Source organism: Malus domestica, chromosome 09 (genome assembly GCF_042453785.1).
Source record: "Malus domestica chromosome 09, GDT2T_hap1".
NCBI classification, from domain to species: domain Eukaryota; kingdom Viridiplantae; phylum Streptophyta; class Magnoliopsida; order Rosales; family Rosaceae; genus Malus; species Malus domestica.
This window is the reverse complement of record NC_091669.1, coordinates 8,272,219-8,290,602: the sequence shown is the minus strand read 5'-3', so window position 1 is coordinate 8,290,602 and position 18,384 is coordinate 8,272,219. Positions and strand designations below refer to the sequence as shown.

The 18,384-nt window shown below is 41.5% G+C and overlaps 2 protein-coding genes across 3 annotated transcripts; one reads left to right on the top strand and one right to left on the bottom strand.

Moving 5' to 3' along the window:
- Positions 1–5,165: 5,165 nt before the first annotated feature.
- LOC103429091 (protein ARABIDILLO 2-like) lies at positions 5,166–8,491 on the top strand. Of its 2 annotated transcripts, none has more exons than XM_008367240.3 (2): positions 5,166–7,383; positions 8,234–8,491. In XM_008367240.3, exon 1 carries the CDS (start codon positions 5,623–5,625, stop codon positions 7,336–7,338), a length of 1,716 nt encoding a protein of 571 aa, XP_008365462.1. In that variant the 5' UTR covers positions 5,166–5,622; the 3' UTR covers positions 7,339–7,383; positions 8,234–8,491. The 2 variants fall into 2 exon arrangements, with proteins under 2 accessions (XP_008365462.1, XP_008365461.1); XM_008367239.4 differs by lacking the exon at positions 8,234–8,491 and adding an exon at positions 7,744–7,906.
- A 3,511-nt stretch (positions 8,492–12,002) lies between these two features.
- On the bottom strand, positions 12,003–14,904 carry LOC103429092 (clathrin coat assembly protein AP180-like). Its single transcript, XM_008367241.4, has one exon. The coding sequence runs from the start codon at positions 14,455–14,457 to the stop codon at positions 12,136–12,138; it is 2,322 nt and encodes a 773-aa protein (XP_008365463.2). The 5' UTR covers positions 14,458–14,904; the 3' UTR covers positions 12,003–12,135.
- Positions 14,905–18,384: the final 3,480 nt, after the last annotated feature.

Sequence of the window (18,384 nt, the reverse complement as noted above, 5' to 3'; positions counted from 1 at the left end):
AGCAAGCAAAGCACACCAGGTAAAACAAATCTTTTCACACACTTGGATAAGATGAAGGCCCACCACTAGTTTACTCCATGTCGAGCTAATAGTCTTTTCACAACTATCATCCCAGAGCCACATCTCATCAAACTGAAACCTTTTACACTTCCTCCTACTGGATGACTCTATTGAACTTCTAATCTCCACCAAAGTAGGGAGATAATCTGACTTAGAAGGATTAAGATGACACACCCTTGTCACCGGAAACAGATTAAGCCACCGTTGAGATGCGAAAACTCAGTCAAGCTTACATATAACTTCATCCTTCCTATTGTCTGTCTGTGTATACACGGTCCCTACAAAGCCAAGGTTAATCAATTGACATGTATGAATCGCCTTCTGGAACCATCCATTTGACTTTCACGATGTTGATTGCCACCTAACTACTCTCAGGATTTCGTTGAAGTCCCTCATACAAATCCACGGCAAAGAGCCTCGTTGACCCAAGGTCTTAAGTAATGACCATGATAGATGTCTAGTTACCTTAATCAGATTTCCATAAAAACTTGTTAACCTCCACTTCTGCTCCGCCCCTTCTACCCTACATTCCATATCTATATGGTTCACTGAAGAAGATAAAATCACAATCTCCACCTTGTCAATCCAAAATACAGTCAACCCCTATGCAAAAGATTTGTCAAAACCCAAACTACGCTGCTTCTATAAAATCATAGTCTCACTACAGTTTGTCTCACATAAGAAAACAACAAGATGATGATGTTGTTAGGTGAGCCCTAACAAGGCCTGAACTGTAACATTCCACATCGGCCAGGGGAATGGATCATGTAAGCCTTATATGTATATTCTTATCTCTACCTAGCACGAGGCCTTTTGGGAGCTTACTGGTTTCGGGTTCCATCAAAACTCTGAAGTTAAACGACTTCGCGCAAGAGCAATCCCATGATGGGTGACCCATTGGGAAGTTCTCGTGTAAGTTTCCAGAAACAAAACCATGATAGCGTGGTCGGGGCCTAAAGCAGATAATATCGTGTTACGTCGGAGTCGAGCCTGGATGTGGTGGGGGCCTGGGCCGGGATGTGACAATTTGGTATTAGAGCCAACCCATGCCCGGAAGTGTGCTGACGAGAACGTCGGGCCCCTAAGGGGGTGGATTGTAACATCCCACATCGCTCAAGGGAGTAGATCTTGTAAGCATTATATGTATATCTACCTAACACGAGGCATTTTGAGAGCTTACTGGCTTCAGGTTCCATCGGAACTCCGAAGTTAAGCAAGTTCACACGAGAGCAATCCCATGATGGGTAACCCACTGAGAAGTTCTCGTGTGAGTTCCCAAAAACAAAACTATGATGGCGTGGTTGGGGCTTAAAGTGGACAATATCGTGCTACGATGGAGTACAGCCCGAGATTTGGGGGGCCCAGGTCAGGATGTGACATGAACTGCACAATAATCCCCTAATCCTTAGCAATTCCAACATAAAGCATTCATTGTGAACTGCGTGTGTGCTCGCCAGCACCACCTACCGATGGACTAGAACATACTTTCTTCATAGGTACTGACTCCATAGTTCTAGCAGATGAGTCTACCTTTCCCAATCGCTTCAATCTCGTTACCAAGGAATCATCTAACACTGAGCCAACATGCAAACTCAAGTTAGCCCCACTACTTCCATGCCTACCTTGTCACAATTTACTACTCAACCTCTTTGACTTCCTTACACCATCGACCGACTTCGTCCTTCCCAAGCTAAAATATGGGTTGCTGTTGATAGGAAATAAACCCCCAAGTAATAATGGTGTGTCAGCCTCCATATGTTGTACCCTACTCCCACCGTCCTGACCCAACCCTACACCACCTCATTTTGAGACATTTGAACCCATCCCTAGACTCGTCTCCCCATCAACCACTGCATGTTTTAAATGAACCCCAGCCATCTTAACCACTTAAGTGCCAGCGTCGTGGCCCAGCCCTGGGGAAAACCTCGGCATCTCCATCCTCTTTTCTCCATTATTGCTCGATACCCCAAGCTTTCCATGCACCGATCCTAACGTAAAATTACCTGCCTGTAGCCACTTGCCATACGATACATATGTACCATCCATCACTCAACCTTTAAAGAGATGGCAATAACTACACTTATAATCAAGCAACCTACACAGGAAACAGTACGTTGGGAGAAGCTCGTATTGCACACTAGACCTCCAATAAGCTCCTCATCCTCCGATGAAGGTAACCTTAACAGCACACCCCGTCAAAGAGGTTTAAACATATCAATGGTTGCATTTTTGTTTTGTTTTTATGTGACCAAAATGTTTACACAACAGTCAATAATTACCACCTACAACCACGAGTTAGTGGCCCAGTGGTAAATAACGGATTGCGAGGCTTCCTTCAAATTAAATACTGAAGGTCTTGGGTTCGAAACCCGTTGTTGGTGTGGAAGCCAGACTTGTGGCCAACAGAGGTTGAAATGCCTCTGTGAGTCTTCCCAACCCCCGTAAGGGGTGGATAACCATGACTTGTCACTAGTTGTCCCCCTTTTAAAAAAATAATAATAATTACCAACTACGTAGTGGACGTGGGTTAAGTCAGATGATCATTTTAGTTATCTTGTTCGACTCTTTGTTCATCAATTTGAGTTCTCATTTTCATATGTTGTAATAGTCACATATGTGAGTTTGGCTATATAATAACGATAATGTTTCTAGCTCATCTAACTCACTCGGGTTTGGTTTTAATAATACGAATCATTCATATAATAGAATAATTAACCATTAGATTTGATTCTACAATTGATAAATTTTTTATTTACAATTACAATAGTTCATTTTTCGTAGTATTAAAACAAAAAATTCAACTCACTCCTCTGCATCGTTCAACCCATACCCAATTTAGTGGTTGAAGATTGGGATTTATTGGTCCACAGTCCTATCCCAATAAATGATTCTCATGGCCAATGCAGAATTGGGTTCTGGGTGGCCAGAACAATTCACACATTATTATTAGTAGGCCCATACTAGCCAAGCCCATCTAGAAGGAGAATTTTCTTAATTGTGATATTTTACAGATGAATATTTTTTTGTTTGAGAAATGATAAGGAAATTCTTTCAAAAGTAGGATTTTTCATAGATTTTGATTTAGATATAATGTTTTATAATGTTAGCTCGAAAATTGATATTAAACCGTGAAGTGACAAAAATCCATAGAATCACACTTTCAAAGAGTGTTCTTAGCATTTCTCTTTTTGTTTCGATAGATATTCACATTACCAATCTCTCTCTCTCTCTCCTTGTTATTATTATAATAATTAATATAATTATTATTATTATTGAACGGAGAGTGCTGGCTAGTTGGCATTTATATGAAACAACAAACCATATTTAATTAAATATTGAAGAATATAGGATTTCAATCAATCATTCATTCATTTTTTAGGAAAAAAGCAAGCATCAATCATAAATAAACAATATGACTGAAAAGGATTTTAGATGCTAAACTTTAAGTATTTATCCGCATCAACTTTTGCATATAATGAATTTTTTGTCATTTAATGTGACGGTTAAATTGTTATATAATATTATTGATTTTATTTTTTTATTTGTTTATTTTTATAAAATACGTATTTGTTATCAGTGTAATGTTCTATGCCGAAAACTTTCAACATTATCATTTACTCATTTACACAACGTAAGTCACGAAGACTTAGACTCATCAAGCATCTATACTATTAGGCAGAAGGCCTTATCGTTAAACATTCATATAAACCTTAAAAAAAAAAAAAAAAAAAAAAAACCTTTCTTTAGTAAACCGAAAAAAGCAACCAAATATAAAAAATGATTATATTTTTGTGAGACTGCAATTACAGAAATTACATTTCACATTTTTATGAGAGCACAAGAGTGTCTTACAAATATTTGACAAATTAGACCATCAAAACAGAATTAGGCCATGTTTGGCACACCGAATAAGGTACTGGATAATACAAATAATACGGAGTACGGTGTTTGGTGTCTATTTGGATTAAATAACCACCGGATTAAATAATCCAACCCCACATCCTTTATCCATGTGATACTCGCTTAGTTATACCGTTCAAAACCTCAGTATTATTTAGTTGAGTAGAAACACGCCTCTCTCGCTCTCTCCATCCCGCATCACTTGCCCTCTAATCTAAATCCCAGGTTCTTCTCCTCCTCTATTCCACCCTTCTGCAACTCCTCATCCTCCTCTTCTGTTCCGCCCTCCTGCAACTTCTCATCCTCCTTCTTCTCTGATCACCGAGAACGGTGTAAGAGGACAATCGCGCGTGGACTGACGAAACTCGAATGGGAGAAGCAAAGTGCTTCAAATTATAGAAAGTTCCTCTCGCCGCTCACTCTACTCCTCTCACATCGCTTGCTCTCTCCTCTTAATCCAGGGTTCTTCCTCCACTTCTGAATCTGAGATTTTTCATCCTCTTTCCTGTTCCGCCCTCCTATTTTTCTTGCAATTTTTCTTCTTCTCTCTCTATTCTGCCCTCCTATTTCTCTTCCAACTTTTTTTTTCAATCAAATTGAATCCGATTGTTGTTTTTCTCTCAAATTTTTGCATTTGATTTTATAAATTTTCAATTGCTAAAGAACAAAGCCTCATTTGGGTCATATCCTTCATAACCATTCTACTTTTGCTGGGCTGATTTGTAGCTAAAAAAAGAGAAGATTGGGAAAAAAAAACGATGAGAATTTGAAAGGTGGGTTTTGCTGGGTTTCTTGTTGTTGCCTTTGTGGTGGGGTAGAGAGGGAGAGAGTTTGGGGGGTGCGGCGGAGAGATCTGGGAACAAAAAAGATGATTTCAGTTTTTTTTTAAATTTTATTTTAAGTTGGATTCCTCCTATCCGGTATAATACCAAACACAGTATAAATAATACGATCATTAGTTTGATAGTGCACCAAACGCTCGACTAATTTAGTCAGTACTATCCGGTGATTATTTATCCTATCCGATAGAAATAGTCAATACAGTCTGAGCTGCCAAACGAGGCCTTAGACACTCAAATAAAACGCCTTGTGCACGCAAAAACGAGTACAGAGAGACTAGTCGTAAATTAGGCGAGTATTAACGACTTGTATAATTTATTTTTTTTCTTAAAAAAAGGAGATAACTAGTGACAAATTACAGTTATATACTTTTTTCAGGAATCAGGAAGACTCACAAATACATTTTAACCTTCTTCTGATCACAAATTTGACTTCCATACCAACAACAAATTTCCAGTCCGAAACATCTAATTTTTAATTTTAAAAAATTCTCGTAATCCGTCCATTACCCTCCAAGTCCCCACCGATTCCTGGTAGTTAACCTCTACTCCAGTCGTTGCCCAAAATCCAGCAAAAAAAAAAAAAGAAAAAAAATATGCCTGTCACTTCCTTTTCAGTTTCTCTCTCCTCTCTCTCTCTCTTCATTGTTCGCCATTGTTGCTCTCTCTTCCCCACACTCCTCTCGATCGCTTCGCTTCACTTTTCTCCATCCTCTCATTTTTCTTTACTTCCAAGCATTCTCTCTATTTCTCTCATGCATTGCTCAGCAGTGCACGAGACAGACCCGAACCCGACCAGGTTCTAACCCGGACCACATCCCAAATGCATCGCGCCACCGCCGCCGCAAACCCACTCCAAACCCTCCTCGACCTCATCAACTCCACCCTATCCCTCCTCCTCCGCTCCTCCCTCACCGTCCACTCCTTCGTCGGCCGCTGGACCGCCCTCAACTCCAAGCTCGCATCCCTCCACTCCTCCGTTGCCGACATCTCCGACTCCCCACACTGGGCCCAGAATCCCCTCCTCCACACCCTCCTCCCTCAACTCCTCTCCACTCTCCAGCGCCTTACCGCCCTCGCCGATCAATGTACCGACGCCGAGTTCGCCGGCGGGAAGCTCCTAATGCAGAGCGACCTCGATATGGCCTCCTCCTCGCTCACCAATCAGCTTCGCGACCTCGACTTATTGCTCAGATCTGGAGTCCTCCACCAGTCAAACGCAATTGTTTTGTCCCACCCGGCTCCCGGGTCGGATAAAGAGGATTTGGCCTTCTTTATCAGAGACCTCTTCACCCGGTTGCAAATCGGCGGCGTCGAGTTCAAGAAAAAGGCTCTTGAGTCGCTCCTTCAGCTCCTCAACGGCGGCGACGACAAGTCGCCTGGCCTCGTCGCTAGGGAAGGTAATGTCGCATATTTGATTCACTTGCTCGATTTCCACCAGCAGCCTTCCGTCCGCGAGCAGGCTATCTTAGCCGTCTGCCTCCTGGCCTCCGCGGACGACGAGTCCTCGCGCAAGGCAGTGTTCGAAGAAGGGGGTCTGGGTCCTCTGCTGAGAATACTCGAATCCGGGTCTACCCATTTGAAAGAGAAGGCCGTGATGGCGGTAGAGGCACTCACCGCCGACCCAGAAAACGCCTGGGCCGTCTCCGCCTACGGTGGCGTCTCGGTCCTCATTGAAGCCTGCCGATCTGGGTCTCCGGCGACCCGGACCCATGCTGCCGGCGCCATTAGAAATATTGCTAATGTGGAAGAAATAAAAATTGCTTTGGGAGAAGAAGGGGCCGTGCCAGTACTAATCCAGTTACTTCTCTCCGGCACCATCACCGCCCAAGAAAAATCAGCCAATTGCATAGCGATTTTAGCCTCCTCTGACGAGTATTTCCGAGCTCTGATCATTCGAGAACGTGCGTTGCAGAGATTAATGCATTTGATCCAAGATTTACCGAGCTCGGACACATTGGAACACGTCCTCCGAGCCATCACATCGCTTTCAGCATCAGATTCCTGCTCTAAAATCCTGTCGTCTTCAACCCTTTTCCTGGTTCAACTCGCCGAGTTCATAAAGCAGGGCAACACAACGCTACAGCAAATCTCAGTCTCCTTACTCGCTCACTTATTGGTGCATGTGAGCGATGGGAATAAGCGAGCGTTGGGCAGCTGTATGGGGTCGTTGGTGAAGCTCATGGAGTCACCGAAACCGGTGGGTCTACAAGCATCGGCAGCCCAATCGCTTTTGTCGCTGTTGACGGTCCGGTCGAACCGGAAAGAGCTGGTGAGAGATGAGAAGAGCGTGATGAGGCTGGTCCAGATGCTGGACCCAAAGAATCACGAGATGGTGGGCAGTGACTTTCCGGTGGCGGTGGTCGCGGCGGTGCTCAGCGGAGGGAGCGGTGGTTGCCGGAAAAGGCTGGTGGCCGCCGGAGCTTATCCGCATATGCAGAGACTGGCGGAAATGGAGGTCGCCGGAGCAAAGAAGGCGTTGCAGAGACTCACCGGCGGTAGGCTAAGGACCATCTTCTCCTGGACTTGGAGGGAATAGATCCTAGTAATTAACCTGCAGAGAAAAAAACCCGCCAAACGAAAGGTTAGTTTTGGAATTCCAGTTTTGTTTAAGGGTACGTGTCATATTTCTATCCAATTCGCGTGTGCCATGTCGGCATGGCAACCTGGATTGATATTAAAATGACAATTCTACCCCTCGCCGAAAAACTGTGAAAGATTGTAAATAGTGTGGTGGGCCCACGGAGCCTGGTGGGTCCAGTCCTTTTTAATCTATCTAGAAGGGGCAAGTTTTAACCGTTTGACTCGTGAACTCAGTGAATGGGAGTTTAGCGGCAAATGGCAGGGTCTTAGCAAATGCTTTTGTTAGTTTTGTTGTTGGTGTCGGGGATCGTGCAATTTGGCTGACAGATATTTTAAATTTTGTTTGTTGTGCAAAATATAGAGGAGGAAGGAGGAGTTTGTTTGGATTTTGTAACCGTCCAGGGAATGTGAAATGTGAAAGCTACGTGGCTTGGACAAAAGCAACAGATACACACGCATCATATACCTAATTATTTGTATCGTATTATCTGTCATTAAATTTAAATCAAGCACTAGTTATTTTAGATCGAAGGGCTCTGAGAGCTCACTCTAAAGCTATCGATATTATTCTTAATTTTACCACCTGCTCAATCCGTCAAGTGTAAGATTTTACTCCCAACAGATCTTGATCAAGTATGAGCTTTTACCACAAAAGGATTTCAGTATGTTATATATTATATTTAATATTTTAGTAAAACATTGTATTGGTAAAGGAAGAAAAAAAAAGCATGGATGCGGTTTTTAGGGAGCGTCCTCGTTTTGTTGTTTCCTTTTCTTTTTTTGTAATTTTTTTTCTTTTGGGTTGTGGTTTTTAATTAACACCTATCTGGTTTTTTTGTTTGAGAATGTAGATTCTTTCTCTCGTTGTAATATTGGTACGAGATGTTACGAAGACAATGTACTTCAATGTAATGCGAGTTGCTCTCCTTGCTCTCCTTTGGTTCGATTTGTAATGGACGTGAACTGAACATGGGTTTAGCGTGTTACTTACAAAGAGTGCAACTCTTTTTGTTTGCTTGCTTTGGTGAATGGTGATGTTATCTGAGCCCTTCAATTCATTTTTATGTACCATGATTGTCATGATGATGATGTGAATGTTGATTAATGGATGTGGATGTGCAAGTGTAGAGCCAATAGCATTCAGCCAAAAGCAAAAAGCCCAAAGCTTTTAGGACAAGTTAGATGTTTTTTTTTTCTTCTCATTTTTCTTCTTGTATTGTATATTTATGTCTTTCTGTCACATCCCGATCCGGGCTCCATCACATTTCAGGCTTGATTCTGCCGTAGCACGATATTGTTCGCTTTCGGTCCCGACTACGCCCTCACGTTTTGTTTTTGAGAACTCACGTGACTAGAACTTTCCAGTGGGTCACCCATTATGGGAATGCTCTGGTTCATTCTCGCTTAATTTCGAAGTTCCTACAGAGTCCGAAGTCAATGAGCTCCCAAAATATCTCGTGCTAAAGGAAGTAGGCATGTACATATATGACATAGAGAAGTGGGCATGTACATATATGACATAGAGGATCCACTTCCCTGGACGACGTAGGATCTGAGACTTTCTTTTTGAGCAGGTAATGGGCAATGACGAAAGTATTTCGTTTCTGTAAGACTGAGTTGAGTTGGCTCTCTCTCTCTCTCTCTCTCTCTCTCTCTCTCTACTTTCTTTTTGAGCAGGTAATGGGCATATGACGAAAGTATTTCGTTTTTCGTTTCTGTAAGACTGAGTTGAGTTGGCTCTCTCTCTCTCTCTCTCTCACACTTTCTCTTTCAACAGATATGTTGACAGAAGATGGGTCCTGACTCCTGGGTGGCGCTCCCCTCATGCTTGCTTTGTATTTAGTATGCATGATAAAAGCCCCTTCAATTTCATCCAGCTTTTACTTGAGTACTTAAAAGCTACTTAGTGACACGACACATATTTGACTGTAAAATTCAATTTAATAATTTAATTTTAGTGATCGTGATTAAATATGTGTCAATACTGAGCGCTTGTATTGCCTTCATCCCCACATAAAGAAGTGCTTACCTACACCTTAGTATGCCAGTGTTATTCCAAACAAAAAAATGACATGTTAAGTGTATTAACTTTCACCACACGATGCTACAGAATGTCACAGTAGCGTACTTTTAGGTTAAGTGTTTCGCAATTGCAAGAAACCTAGTCACTTGCACCCCAGCTAAGCCTAGAGCTAAATTGGATATATGCATCATTCCAAACAGAGATTGAAGAGCAAAAAAGGTCATTTTATTGGGGTGGGGTTTCTTAGATTTTTGAGAATCTAGAAAAGGTAGAAAATTTGGGAAAAGGAAGAAAAATGTTAAGATAACTTAAGACTAGCTAAGAAGGAAGACACGGAATATAAATAGAATAGAATAGAATATTAGATGTAGGGAAGACGGGAGGCTAGAAGTCTAGATGTGATATATGAAGCCAACAAGTGCAACTGCAGGTGGTGGTAATGTTCGAGTCTGAAATAACGCTTTGGGTCAAGTCTAGAGCTATTCTCGAACCAGAAAGAGATACTGGGAATATTCTGTAATAGGCCGAGCCCAATGGAGTTCGGCTGAATCCTATTAGGAAATGGTTTTATCTGGATAGGGATTAGGTGATCAAATCCTAGTACAATGAGGATTCTTGAAAATTAAGGATGCTTTGAGTCATAAAAGATGCCGAGAATCAGGGGATGAATATGGGTGATTAAAGAGTTTGGTTCAGAGTCCTATAGGGGTTGGGATTGTTCGAGACTTGATGAGAATGGGTTGAGGAATTCTAATCCGAGTGGAGTTCTATCTCAGCCATGGAGGAGATCATTACTATAAATAGATAGGGGGTGCATCATTCAAAGCCCTTACAATTCAACACACAATTGCTCTGCGCAAACCTCTCAAACACCTTGAGATTTTTATTTTATTCTTTCCCCGTCAACACATATTCAGTTTGGATAAACAACACTGTAGAGGCAACCAACAACATCTTCAGTTTGGATAAACAACACTGGAGCCGTAGAATCAGCCAATCGAGGAGCACCTTCAGTTTGGATAAATAACACTACTTTAAGATCGACTGGTTATTTATCAAAGTCTCAATCAACAAGGATTTCCAAGTCCTTGTTGGAAGAGATCATCTCATCAGCCTTCTTGGCGAAATGAGGTGGTACCAAGTTACTACATTCGGCACATTGAAAGTCGAATTTGATATTGAAATTCGCAGAAATAGCAGCCTTGTCTTCAGGCTTTAGAACCCGAAGGCCGAAACATGTTCCTTTCTCAGCCGCAGTCGCGAGATCAAGAAGTCAGCAACGCACCCAACGCCACATCAACATATTTTACTCATAGGCCGACAAGTTGGCACGCCTCACATTTAATCGAATGACGTAGTTAGCTTATTAATTACTTGGCATGCGCGTCACGTAGGCTAGGTAGTTTTTGGGATCAACAGGTATCCGTGCACTATTTCTTGTATTTATACACTTTTTATTAATTTATGTCTTGCGATATTTTTCAATTCATTTGATTCGAAAGCTGAAAGTTGATAGACGTATAAATGTGTTTGAAAGATAAAAAGAGGTATTTGAATACCACAACCCACGTTAATTTGAGCATCTATTATCATTTGTATATGTTAACACTTAATTACAAAAAATGACTTGTATAATATGAATACACTGATATTATGACTTTCAGTTATGTGTTAAGGATATAAAGTCACGGACAAGTTTTCGTCATGTGATATTGTGATATTGTAATATTTAGTGTCAATGATATACCATTTTCTCTTTCACAATTTCACATGTTGTTGCTTGCCTTTGTCTCCCCTAAATTGCATTTGCATTTGCATCTGATGCTGCAGAAGAAAAGTTTGTGACTTTTTTAATTTTATTTTGTGTGGGGGGAGGGAGGGGTCATATTTTCCCGTGAATCGTGAGATCTCTCTGTTTAAAGCAACTGCACAAAACTTAGCTGTAAAGCCTGTACACTTCTCTCTTTCGGTCATTGTGTGGTTCTTTTCACTGTCATATCCCCCCAACACTGCCACGGTTATAATTCATGACCCTTACGTTAACCACCACTTTTAAAGTCCCATGTCTCCATACATTTCTTTCTTCTTCTCTTCTTTGGCTTATGGAGCTTATGAAGTGTATTGGTGAATACTCTTAATCAAATCAATTACCTTTTTTTTAGTACTCTTTATGTCCCTCGGAAGATGAAATCTTGGGTTAGGTGGCGTGATTACTATGTTGCGTACCCAACCATTCTGTATCATCAAACGTATCGATCCGTTATCAACTATCGACCTGTCGTTTATATGGTGATACTAAGGATGCTTGAATACATAGCTGTCAATATGTTTGTCAATGAATATGTAGGAGGAAGGTAACTAATGACGACGTCACATCATCTTAATGGCTTCTCGGACCAGCCAGCTGGTTAGGAGGTCTAATTGGTGTTGACCATGTCAACATGCAAGCTAATCGGCTTGCTAAAGTGGGATGAACGTGATTCATGGGCTCCTTTGTTTCTTTAATGGGCAACGATTCAAGTCTGCATGATATCATGGCTGTGAGCGTTCAAAACACTAGGGCCCTATTTGTTGGGCTCGGAGGTGCTTGTGAAGCATATGCTATAAACTCGCAGTTGCCATTCAACTCTGCCAAAGAGAATGGATTAAAGTTTTCTGAATACAAGAAAATTACATTTGATATATATAAATTTCAAGGTCTACCTCTACAGAATAATCTCAATTCAAAAGTCAAGACATATGTTTAGCAATAATCTTGTTTTGCTGTTCCAACCACAGTCTCTGTTGATGCAACAGACTATCTTGGTTCATCAATTCGTTACACATAGGTTCACTACTACTTGTTACATTTGGTAACACTGCAAACGGGTCGTTTTCTACGTTACCCCATCCTTCTTGCGTATCGCTTTCACTCTGCGCACTGAATGTCGGCGCAGCTGAGAACTCATTAGCTTCGTCTGCATGAAATCTCGGAGCTACACTCTTGTTATCACGAGCCACCGCACGGAATGTCGGTGCCATTCCACTCTCGTTGGAGTTTTGGGCACAGAATGTTGCTACTGCCAACTCTTTCGGACTTTGAGCGAAAAATGTTGGCGCCGTTGTGGCCTCATTCGTGCTCCGCGCGCAAAATGTCGGTGCCATCGTGCTCTCATTGGAATGTTGCGACCACAATGTTGGTGAAATTGTGCCCCCTTTTGGGCTCGGCCCGCCAAATGGTGGCGGTGTCATTGTGGTGTTATTTGGATTGTGGGCGGGAACTGTTGGTACTGTTGTTGTATTGTTTGTATTCTGCGTGGGAAATGTTGGCGCCATTTGTCCAACATTTGAATTATGTGCACAAAATGTTGGTGCCGCTGGTTGAGATGTACTAGGGGACCAAAGCAAATCGTCTCCGAAATTTCCAAAGCCATTGCTGGTGGTGGTTTTTGAACTCGAAGAGGCTGCAAAGCTCTCGATTGGAATTGTATCTTCGAGAAATGGATTGTATTGGTGTTGTGGGACTGAAGATTTCTGAAACAAACTGTCAAGGTTTGATGAATCAAACAGATTATATACAGATGAAGGTGGTGGCGATGATCTTTGCAGCGGCGGTTCTTTGTTTGTAGACTCGAACAACACAAGCTCCCATCCTTGTTTCGCACCTTCTTGATTTTCGACTCCAAATAGTTGTTCAACTCCTTTTTCTTGTTGCTTTGTTTGATCTGGTTGTGGTGTCCAGTCGTCAAAAGAAACAAGATCAAACCCAACACTCGCCGGTTGAGGTTGATCGACCTCAGCCGGCAATGATTGGGTTGATCCATTCCCACTCGCCCGTCTGATGGATTCATTCTCCGGCGTCTTATCCAGCTGTTCCTCTGAATTATAAAACTCTTGCTCCACCGACCAAGACGGACTCACATTCCCACTGTGGTCGGCGATACTCGTCAAATCCTCCAACGAAGTGCAAGCCGAACCGAAAGCAGAGCCTCTATCTGACCCCTCGTATTGATCAGAAGAAGCGATTTCATTCGGTTCAAAGCTCAACCCTTTATTCTTACCCTCCTTCCCCGCCATTTGATCCGAACCAATCTGCAAATGGGTTGGCGGCGACCGACCCGGAAACGAAGCCTGATCCTTCAGAAACTCCTGTAACGTCTCCAGAAGCTCGTCCGAAATTTTCTGCACGCTCGGATACTCGGAGGTCCGCCCAACCCCCAAGATCTTACAGAGCGCGTAGAACGACGCTAGCTCCTCAAATTGTTTTGAGGCTTTCACACAGGCGTGAAAAGCGTTCACGCACGACTGGTATTGCAGTTGGAAGAAGCTGTCTAGAAGCAGAGCCAAACCGTCGGATATGTCCCGGTACAGATCGTACGTCTCTTGAACGATCGAATAGAGTGAGATCAATACCAAACGGTTTGTTTTGGCCGCCCCCGTTGGCGTCGTGGCGATCGCTCTGTCGAGCAGTTTCTGCCAGTAATGTATCCGATCGAGCAGAATCGCGGGCTTCATGTCGCGGATGACGGGCCCGTTGGACCGGGAGCTTCTGCGGTTGTTGTTGAATTCCTGGTCGCGCTGGTAGGTGAACCGCCGCTGGAGCTTCCCGGTGAGGAAGCAGTCCAGTCGCTCTTCGAGGTAGAGGGCGAAGGTGCGGACGAAGGCGGTGTAATCCCACGGGCAGGAGTTGGAATCGTCGCGGAAGTTGGATAGGTTGAGGATTTTGGCGCCGCCCTTCATGGCGTGGAGGACTTCGATTGGAAAATAGGGGTCGCCGTCTTGGAAGATGCGGAGGACGAGCATGAGGGATTTGAGCACGACGATCCAGTTGCGGGTTTTGCCGATGCGCTTGGCGATGGCTTGGGCGCAGGAGGAGGCGTACGACTTGTTGGACGTAATGAGCGTGAGAATTTCTTGGATGTATTTGTCGACGATGGGGACGACGTCGTGGGACGTGGCTTTGAGGACTGTGACTTCGAGGTTGGCCGAGTTGTTGTTGTTGGAGACCTTGGCTAGGCTTATACTCGTTTGGTCCTTCACAGCTCCAATTGCCTTCTTTAGCTTGCTTGGCATCTTTGCTGCTAGCGATTTAGATGAATCAACTACGATGAGATTTCTTCTTGTGACAGGCCGATATTCAAAACTGTTCTAATCTGGGTCGAAATTGGGCGCAAGGACCAAGTCTAATCCACAATTGTTGACGATGATGAATTGGTGATAGAGATTTTCTTCTGACAACATAATATTCTAATTCACTCTAATTTATACGCACAGAAATTGAGTTTTGTGCAAAGAAACAATTGAAATAATAACGTTGGGTCGTGAATTGAGGTTTTTTGCCATGTTTTAGTGTAGAATTGTTTCTTATTGTGTAGAAATTGGGATTGAAATTGTATTTGTATTTAGTGGAACAAGCTTTTGGTGTTTTTTTTTTTTTTTTGAAGAACAAGGAAAGTGAATTCCAGGGCACAGAGGCCAGAGAGGATACAAGAGAGCCTACGAAGAGGCAAACAACAGACAAGATAAAGTAAGGAAGGCAGTTTTGAGAGGACGGACGAGAGGGTGGGGAGAGTTTGGAGATAATTTGGGTGGTGGAGAAGAGGGAAAGGCCTTTGTGGACGTGACCGAGACTTGCACTTGTTTGATTGACCAAGTCCTTTGCATGTTTTTGTTCACTAATCAAATCTCAATTGAATTAATGAATGAAGTTGCTAGTACGTTCCCATGACAAGAGTTGATCATGGTGATCCATGCACTAGTTTATGGCCTGGTTTAGAAGGGTACGTACGTGCTACTTTTTAGAACGTCCTTAACATGTGTAATTTTGGGCGTTGCAGAGAAAAAGGGGGTCGTAATAGCTGTGTTTTTGCATACCATTTGTCATTGTTTTGACTAGTTGAACTTTAGAAGCTAGAGTTGTACTGTTGTAGTTAGACAGAACTAGAACGGAGCAAGTTATATGACCAAAGAAGTGGTTGTCATCAAGTGTTTGATAGTCTTTTCGTTTCTCTTTCAGTCGAACCTAAAACCTAAGCTAGCCCACCCCTTACCCACACCCTCTAGGCTAGCCCTAGTGGCTTACCTTGAGATATTTTACGGCAACAAAGAAGATTAATACATCGGGATTCTCTCCTTCCGTGAGAGTGCTTTTCTCCCAGCGTGAGAGTTCTTCTCTCTTTTGGTGAGGGTTTTAATCTTGATTCATCAGATCTATGACACCGACTGTCATTACTACAAGATTAACTTTAAGTGGTGGATGAGGGTGGTGGATTTAGAAAAATATTATCAGATAAATTATATCTGATATATTATTTAATTAGTGATAGATATTAGAAAAAATAGAGGTCGCACTTGATGCGATGGCAAGTGCCTTCGCCCATGAGCGGTAGGTCTCGGGTTCGAGATTTGGGAGCAGCCTCTTCATAAATGGGGGTAAGGCTAGCCGACATTCACCTCTCCCAGACCTTGCGTAAAGCGGGAGCCTTGTGCACTGGGTACAACTTTTTTTTAGATATTAGAAAAATCATGTCGATGATATCCGACATAAATTCCTGACGAATACTTACTGGCTAGATCTAGCTCCGGTTGGGGTTGGTTGCCACTTTTCCCTTTCTTTTATTCTCTTTTCTTTTCCCCTTCTCTGCTGCTTTTTTCCCCTCCTCCTCATCTTGATTTGCCCTCTTATCCTTACCTTGTTAACATCCCTTTTCCTCCTTCATCTAAGGTTCGATCTTTAGCCATACTTTTCGAGATGGTGCTTCCAGTTTTGATGTTTCGACCGACTCGGGTGTTCTAACACCACCACTTTCTCTCTGTTGTCTGCCGTGTGTGGCAGTGTTGGTCATGGTGTTCCATGGGCTTCTTTCCATCGATAGCCAACTGATTTCTTTCAGTTTCTGGTTATCTTTTCTCAATGGCTATGCTCGGGGAGCAGATCGGTGTTGGATGATGGGATCGGCATGGTGATGTTTGGTGGTGAGCATGGATTTATGCAGGTCGAGATGCACTGTTGTGGCGGAGACGGTAGTAGCAGACTTCTCGGTTTTTTTGTTTTTCTGTTTTTCGGCCTCAACTGTTTGGTTGGGCACTTGTTTGTTTGGTGTTTGGCACTTCTTTTTGCTCATTTATGTTTTCTTATTTATGGGCCGTTCGTTTGTAATTATGTTTCTTTGTAGTTAATAAAGTTTTCTTGTTCCAAAAATAAAAAAACAAAAAAAAGAAACTTAATACATCGAGATAGGATAGTAAAACAAGTGAAGATATGATCGCAATTATATTCATGCATGTGAATCGTGATCGTGCAGAGTTTCTGCAGGATGAATTCATCATCATGATCACCCTGTCTATGAGAAGTTCAGATATGGATACAACTACTACCCACCCACCGGCAAACTTAAACCCAGTGGGGTTTGGTGCGTGCACAATTTTGTAGCCTTTGACCGACCCACCTCCATATTATTATGAGGAGTTCAAATTCAACTTGTCAAGAAAAAGAAAAAGAACGTAAAAAAAAAAGGTAGGAAAAGAACGTAAAAAAATGGATAATATTATAAAATGACGGCTTTAATCTAGCTGTTCAACTTTCATTTCATATTTTAGTATAAACTAGAGTAGTAATATCGCTCATAGTTAAAATAATTTGAAACTATTCAAAAGCGATACATCCTATACATCATATTAAAATCCCAAATTATGAACAAGTTCATGGACAAGGATTGTCTGCTCTTCATTTCCGGTGCTCTACTGTTTTGTGTAGTCACGGTTAAGTCATGTCAATATTTTATATAATTTTTTTATAAATATAATAACACAAAAATAAATAGTAATATAAAATGTTGACGTGCCTTAACCGTGACCATACTGTTTTGTGTTTGCTTATTGACCATTTTTGAGAAATGAACACATTTATGTGCTTGCAGTTGTAGATCCGAGATTTCTTCATCAAATCATTATCTTTGTCCCCAAATTAAAAATCCCATTCAAAACCCATCTGGGTCAAAATCAATCTACAGTACAAAAATATTTTAGATGTCAAAGAAAATCCATTATGAAAAACTAAAAACACCATTTTTTTTGCCCTTAATGATAAACACAGAATTAAATTGAATTTTGAATCAATATATTCATATGCAAAATATTTATGTTGTTAGAGCTTTTCCTAGGAGTATGACATGGATTACTTCATATCGTGGCGTTTGGTACTCGAACATTGACTCGAGACATTTTCCATGGAAAGGGATCCTCTTCGGATCCTTTTCTTCTAAATCAATGGATTCGTGATATTAAAATTTGATCAAACTATAGAAGTTATTATAACTTTTAAAATAAATTCTTACTTGTAACCGTTGTATAAAATTTTAATTGTATAGATCCGTTAATTTGGTAAATTAAAAGAAATGAATCCGAAGAGGGTCCTTTCCGTTTTCTGTGCCCCTTCTTATCCTGAAAAATCGGAGGCACCCTCCTTGAACCGATAACCATCTTTAATGAGCAACTTGATGACTACACAATTAGTTACCTATGAAATGATTTCTATAGTCACCTATAAAACAAAAGAGATAAAACAAGGGTTGTACATATACAAATATCCATACCTAAAAGTTGTAAAGATACATAAAACAATTATGTACTTCGCTTTTCATCCTCATGGAGGGTAAAAATAGTACAAAAAGAAACGAGAAATTGTGACCTTGCTAATCCACAAAGTCCTGTCTTTCACTTCAGTTTTTTTAAGAATTCTAACGAAAAGTTTTTAGAATTGTTTATTTTAACGAAAATTTATATTTTTATACTAAAAAATTAATCATGATATTATTCATTTTACCTTTTATTTTATCATTATCGTTAAAACTTAAATTTTTCAAAATTATTTTCATTAATTTTTCTCAGTTTTATGAGTCTCTGACAAAGTGACTAGTCTGCCTCACTTCCATACTTCCTAACGGGTCTTCTATATAAAAAAGGCTTCTGTGACATGGTTTTTACATTTCACTGCAAATC